This window comes from Neofelis nebulosa, chromosome 18 (genome assembly GCF_028018385.1).
Source record: "Neofelis nebulosa isolate mNeoNeb1 chromosome 18, mNeoNeb1.pri, whole genome shotgun sequence".
NCBI lineage: Eukaryota > Metazoa > Chordata > Mammalia > Carnivora > Felidae > Neofelis > Neofelis nebulosa.
Window position 1 is genome coordinate 614,866 of NC_080799.1, and position 7,006 is coordinate 621,871.

Here is a 7,006-nt window from a genome sequence, read left to right on the forward strand (position 1 = left end):
CACAGCCCCCGGCACCACCCCGATACCTCCGATCCCCTCGCCGTGCTCGCGTGCCCTCGTCCGCGAGTCTGTCCCCGCGGTCCCCGCAGAGGCGATGCTCCGCTGTGGCCATGCTCACGGCCGAGGGCCTTCCCTCGGGAGACAAGCTCGCGCTTTCTCGGTCTTTACAGAGGCAGAGCAGGTGGACACGGTCGCACCTCGAGGAAGGTGACCCCGCGGGACTGAGCCCCGGGGGCCTGGGGGCGCCCGTGCTCACACAGCATTTGCGGCTGCCTCTGTCCGGCGTGTCCGCGGGCTGCCCTCAGCACACGCTGCTGCTCCGCGCCCGTTTTACATGGTCCGTCCCAAAGACTCGGGGAGGGGTTTCAACTGTATGTTGGTTTCCCTCCAGTTCTGAGATGCTGCCTTGTGTCAATGACAGTTTTGAAGAAAGGTCAAACGCTTCCTTTTGTGGGAACTGTGCACAGGATAGCTGTCTTTCGCTTGGAAACACATCCAGTCTTAGAGAATTCGTGAATTCCTGTGAACATTAAGTATCGGTAAACTTAACATTTCGGAGCTCGGGTGCTGTCCCGGTAGCCTGGCTGTGGTCTGGTGCGCGGGACCGGCTTCCCTTCAGTCCTGAGCGTGTGTCGGGCGCCGCAGCCCGTCTGGCGGGGTGCCCATCGCTGCAGGCGGGTGGACCCCACGGCGGGTGCGCACCCCCAGGCGCGGGGCGGACGGCCGCGTGCCCCTGCACCGGTTTGTGGGCGCTCCCGGGACCCCGGCAGGTGCTGCCTTGGCTGCAGGGTGGGGCCGTTTGCCATCATAACAGTTCAGAGGTCTTGATGTTCCTGTCGTCCCCCCGGTACCACACTGGCCCACGGCAGTCGTGCCCGCTCCGCCGACTGGATCGGTGGCACTCTGTGTTAGACGTGCGTGAGGAAGGGACTGCTCTGTGAGGAGCACCCACACGGGAACCTGGACGGGGAGGCTGCACGTGAGGCACTGGTGCCTGCAGCCACAGGACCGGCTCCTACCTCCACAACCAAGGCAGGGCAGCCGAGAGGGTGTCCCCCAGGCCCCCAGGGCCCAGGCCCAGACCTTTTTGTAGAGGGCGCAGCCAGGGCTCACTGAATGGTGCCACCCTCCAGGGTGCTGGGGTAGCTGTTCCCAGTGAGGGCACCCTCCGTGCACAGAGCTTAACCCTTGAGGTCCCAGTCCATTTGCACAGGGCAGGTACAGAGGATACATAAATCAGGAACGAGGGATCAACCAAAACTGAGTACAGGCGTGAGCAAATACACAGGTGTCGCTGTGTCTGTCCCTTCCCCTCCTGCTCCAGCTCACGAGCAGCTGCCTGCCAGGGACCCTGCCTCGTTCACTTGGTGCTTTCTGGCCAGCACAGTGCATGCACCAGCCCCCCCGTCACAGGCATGGTGGCTTCTGTCACAAAAATATCCCTACGCCTGTGTCGTTTTGTATTTTGCCAGTGTATCTTAGGGACAGCAGAGGGTAGATGCCGGGACGGGCTCTGCTGGATAGCACCGGGTTACGGAGGGGCACGTTCTAACCGGCGTGCGTTAGAGTCAACGCTGCCCCCGGTTCAACGACAGACACTGTCAAATCCGTGCATTATTGTTGATCCTTTCGGTGAAAAAGGGTAACCACCTGTCGTTTGAATTTGTATTTCTATCGTTATTACGTACCATGCAGCATCTTTTCATATGTTTGAGGACCATTTAAATTTACTTCTTTTAACGTTTTTTGTTTTTTTTTAAATTTATTTTTGGGACAGAGAGAGACAGAGCATGAACGGGGGAGGGGCAGAGAGAGAGGGAGACACAGAATCGGAAACAGGCTCCAGGCTCCGAGCCATCAGCCCAGAGCCCGACGCGGGGCTCGAACTCACGGACCGCGAGATCGTGACCTGGCTGAAGTCGGACGCTTAACCGACTGCGCCACCCAGGCGCCCCAAAATTTACTTCTTTCAAAAAATGAGTTTGTCTTGTCTATTTTCATTTAAGGTGGTGGTTACCTTAACTTTTATGAAACTCATTAACATACTGGAGATCGTCACCCTCTGGAGTTTAAGTTGCAAAGGCCTTTCCGCATTTTGCCTTTTGATTTTGCTTATGATGGCTGTTTACGGTGTAGAAGTTTGTTTATTACTACATCGGTATTACTGGTATCTTGTCGTTGCTGTGCGTTAAGTTTCAGAATGTCAGATACGTTCTTCAGGGCTCGTTCAACCTGCAGTTGACCCTCAACGACGGGTTTGAGCTGTGCGGGTCCACTTCTGCACTGTCCTCCCCCTCATGAGCTCTGCGGTGCTGCTTCTCTCTAGTTTATTTCATTGTAAGAGTACAGTGTATCGCCCATGCAGAAAGTGTGTGTTGCCCATGCAGCAAGCCCTCTGGCCGCCTGTAGGCTGTCAGTAAAGGTGCTGGGGAGCCAGAGATTATTCGTGGGGTCTTCACCGTGCAGGCAGCTAGTACCCCAGCCCCCGTGCCGTTCTGGGGTCACGTGTATTAAGTTTTTGGTTTTTGCCTTTTCCCTAGCCTGACATCTATCCAGGCAACTGCTGGGCATTCAGGGGCTCCCAGGGGTACCTCGTGGTGAGGCTGTCCATGGAGATCCACCCGACCACCTTCACTCTGGAGCACATACCAAAGACGCTGTCGCCCACGGGCAACATCACCAGCGCCCCCAAGGACTTTGCGGTCTATGTGAGTGAGCCTCGTCCCGGCTCTCCCCTCCCTTCAGTTCCGGAACCTCCCTCCGATGAGCCCAGAAAAGGCTGTCGACACAAGTCTGTGTCTCCGGCCCCTGTCCCCCCATCAGTGCTCTGAGCAGGTTACATGCGGAGGGAGACGGTCCAGTCTACCTCAGGGAGGCCAGCGGGCGTGGACTGTGCTCGCTGCCCCCCACTCTGTGGGAGTGCTGCCCTCAGGACGAGTCCCTCCAACCCGGAGAGTTCTGTGTCTAGAGAACGTTTGCCCGTTCGGCCGTAAAGGCAGGCGTGACAACTATACGCTGCTGAACTTAGAGAAAACTCCCAGACACGAAAGTTGGAGAAAGAGCCCCCAGAATCCCAGCACCCAGAGAACTCATTGTTCGTATCCTGGCGTTTTCTGCTCTGTCCGCTTTTTTCCCTGTAAAAGATACAGCCGAGACGGCACAGTTTGTATTTTGTGATGGCGACAAACGCTTTGTACGCATCTTTAAATACCCGAAACACCGTCACGTAGCGAGGCGCTCGCGTACCTTTCCACTTCTCCCGCTGTCGCTGCAGCTTCTGTGTTTGGGGCCGGCGGCCGTACCCGCGGTCCCCCCCCCCCCGCCCCCCGTAGACTGGACGCTCGCAGTGGCACCACCGTGTACCTAGCGGCGGGGGGCGGAAGGGGGGCGTGAGCGTGCCCTGGCCCGTGCTTCACCTCACTGAGCCCTCTCGTCCTAACCTCCACTAGCCTGGCCGGTAAAAACGGCCTACTTGGTCTACGTTTCTGTGTTTCACACGCATGTTTCCTCTTTTGTAGGTTCATTTTGTTTTTATTCATTTATCTTCCGGGAGTCTTAGTTTCCTTAAGCACATCTGGGCTTTTTCCACATAGAAACGCCTGTCACGCATCCCTCTTACAGACACGCTTCCCAGTGTGCGTCCTGATGCTGCACGTAGCCACCTCTGCTCGTCCTCTGTCACTGCCCACGCTTCGCACGGAAGTCCTTTCCCGCTCTGACCCACCCTGACAGTCGCCTGTACTTCCCGCTGGCTGCTGCCTTGATGCGCCAGATACAAACAAAAGTCACCCCTTGGCCACGTTAAGGTGTGGTTTGCTGGATCCGGCGCGTTCACGAGGCTGTGCCGCTGCCGCGCCATCCTCACGGAACTTCGTCTTCCCCAAACCAAGCCTCCGTCCCTGTTCCGCACTAGCTCCTGGCGCCCCATCTGCCCGCCCCGTCTGCCCTCGTGCGAGTCGGCCTCCCGCGGCTGCACAGCCTGCTGAGCCGCCGTCGTTTTCCCGGGCTCCTCCGATGCCCTGGGGCTCCGCTGTGGCGTGTGGAGCGCCGCGGGCCGGGCGGTCACAGAGGGGTGCCTGCGGTCAGTCCCTCCTCTCTTGCTAGCTTGCCGCTTCCCGCTGTGCTTTTCCCTGTCCACGTCCGAGAGGAACGGTACCTCCCTCGGGGGCCTGTCGTGAGCTGTGTGGTTGTGGAATGCCCAGCATTTCCCAGGTCTTCTGGAGAAGGCCTTATTCCTGCTTTAATCTTCCCAGATTGTGTAGAAGGAGAGCAGTCTTCGTTAACGCGGTGTCGTTTTTCCATTTGTTAACGACTGTGTGGCTTTGGTCTCAGGGACTAGAAAACGAACACCAGGAGGAAGGACGGCTCCTGGGACGGTTTACATATGATCAAGACGGGGAGTCCCTCCAGATGTTCCACGCGCCGGTAAGCACTTGCGTGGCTCGGCCTGGCCCGTAGCTTCCCGGGGCCTGACCCGCACTCCGCCTGCTCTCGGCTCAGTAGGACCCCGCTGGCCTCAGCAAAGCTGCCCGGTGGGGTCCGTGGGCATCAGCCTGAGCGAGTGACCCTGAGCCTCCTGACTTTTCCCAGAGGAGCCTTCTTAGCGTATATTTGGTTCCACGTGCATGTGTCCCGTTGCTGAAGCCGAAAGTAAATCTGGGGCCCGCCAGGAGTCCCGTTTCTACCTGAGCTGCGTGTCCTAGGATACGTGACTTAGTTCATACGGAGAACTTAATCCTCCAGCTTGACCGCTTACTCTCAAATATCATGGTCGGGAAAGTGATCAGGCTTGGGGTGTTAATGTGGATAATCGTGATTTCCTCCCCACCTTGTGATTCCAGAAAAGACCCGAGAGAGCTTTCCAAATAGTGGAACTTCGGATTTTCTCTAACTGGGGCCATCCGGAATACACGTGTCTTTATCGGTTCAGAGTCCACGGAGAACCCATCAAGTAAAGATCCTGCTGTCAGTTCTTGTACATCTTGTATATACCGGGACAGCCTGAGACACTGGAACCCTTTGTGAACCAGGGCACATGGAGTAACAGGATACTGTCACCCCTAAATAAACGCCACCGACTGCCACTGGGAGTGGACGCCCTGCTTGCTCTTCTGTCCACAGAAAACACTGCATGTCGAATGCGTAGTTTCACCGAGGTCTGCCAGCAACAGCCGACCTCTGTGGAGATTCCTTTGAATGTGTGGGTCACAAAGACACATGTGTTGTTTTGGGGATTTGTTTTTGAACATGAAGCTCTTGATACTTGTATTTTCTTGACATCAGGAACAAAGCAAATGAAATTAAAAGGTCGAAGTGTTTGAAGCTTTGATACTTAGCCTTTCACTGGCCCTTCTCAAGGACTTTTGGGGGCAGATCGATTTCATGTGTTTGATCCAGCACACGTTTCTTTCAGGGAAAAACCGCGTCACCAAGTTTCGGTTGTGAACTCCTTTTTTCCAGGGTAGGATTTTTCCCTTTATCCCGCACCAGGTGGGGAAATTCCTGCAATGTGTTTTTCTGCTTAGTCTGTTTTACTGTGGGCTGAAGGTGGGGGGGGGGGGGGTCCTCACATGAAAGGGGGTGGTCTGGATCTAAATGGACACATCAGTCGAGCTCTCGGGTCTCAAGGAGGCTCATCCCCCCGGGGGCTGTCCCCGAGTCTGCACGGTGTCCGAGGGAGCCGGGACACCGGGACACCCAGGCTTGTGGGTGTCGTCCGCGTCTGGTTTGAATTTTGCTGCAGAGTGAACACTAACCTGCTCCCTGTCTTTCCGAGTCTGAAATTTTTCCTCCACTGACGGTTATCCAAGGGGATTGTTCAGGGTAGCAAATTCATGAAACCATGACATTTTGTGGTTATACTTTTTCTCACAGTGGCACTTTCTTCCCGCCTCCAGCCGGGATTTGCCTCTTACTATGGCTGTCGGCCGTTCTCAATTCCTTGAGACTCATTTTGTTTATAGTTAATATTTAATATTTAGACTATTTTACTGAGCAGACTTTATAAATGAGATATCTGCAAGGCACTTAAAGTGTTACAGATGTTTTAAAAATTATTTAAGTTTTATTGGTTAAGACCGTTCTTTTGGTGTTCTCATAAATACTGTATTTTCAGAAAAAGAAAATGATGGTGCTGACTGGTTTTCTGAAGAGTTTTATGTATATTGCACAACAGTCCTCAGATACATAAAAACTACACAAAGTAGCATTTTTTTCACTCTTCTTAGAATTGGGACTAACTAATGCCTATGCAGTTAAGTCAGATAAAATGTATACAGATGTTTCATATATTACGGGATAAATCTATAAATCAGAATTTCCTATATAAAACTAAATTTGGGAGTTGGGTGGAAGTATTTTGAATATTTATTTTTAAAGATGCAAGATAGGACTTTGTGCGCGGTATTTTTGTAAATGCTTTTCAAAACACTTGTCTTTGGTAGTGCTGCTTTTGCTGCCACCAAATTGATAAGATGCCATTGAAATGTTTAAATAAAGAGTTTAAATTTTTAAAAGTGCATGTGATGTTTCGAATGCATAATAAATGGTGTCTTTTCTCAGTTTGCTCTGTTCCTGCCCGTGGGGTGTGGGGCGATGACGCTTGCGAGTTCTAGAGACGTCCCCTTGGGAAACGAGGTGAATTGTAGACAGGGTTGTCGGACAAGGAGAAAATCGGGAAAAAGAGGAGGTGGATCTCCTCCAAGGGACAGCTGCGTCATCAGGGCCCCTGCTGCCAAAGACGGGTTTGGGACGGGAGTTCATTTTTAAGTCTGACCCGGGATTGGTTCATTCAGTCAACACCTCCTGAAATGCCTACTGCGCGCGTGAGGCCCTGGGCTGAGATTCCCTAGTGAGCCAGGACAGAGCGCCTCTTCGGCGAGAGCTGAAGCGGCGGCGGGAGGAGGCAGCACAGCACCTCGGGGGCGGGGCATGAGGCCTCCGCCCGGAGGGGACCCTGGAGGCCAGGACCCCCAGGGGAAGGCTGCACCTGCGTCTCCCTGACTGT

General features: G+C 54.3%; 1 protein-coding gene across 16 annotated transcripts in view; it reads left to right on the forward strand.

The window, feature by feature from the left end:
- The window catches only part of SUN1 (Sad1 and UNC84 domain containing 1), a 54,868-nt gene extending 48,350 nt beyond the window's left edge, over positions 1-6,518 (forward strand). For all 16 annotated transcript variants that reach the window (XM_058711010.1, XM_058711005.1, XM_058710998.1 and 13 more), the window contains 3 exons: positions 2,541-2,708; positions 4,333-4,425; positions 4,842-6,518. In XM_058711010.1, coding sequence (XP_058566993.1) covers positions 2,541-2,708; positions 4,333-4,425; positions 4,842-4,955 — 375 coding nt within the window. In that variant the 3' untranslated portion in view covers positions 4,956-6,518. The remainder of the gene's footprint in view (positions 1-2,540; positions 2,709-4,332; positions 4,426-4,841) is intronic.
- The last annotated feature ends 488 nt before the right edge of the window (positions 6,519-7,006 follow it).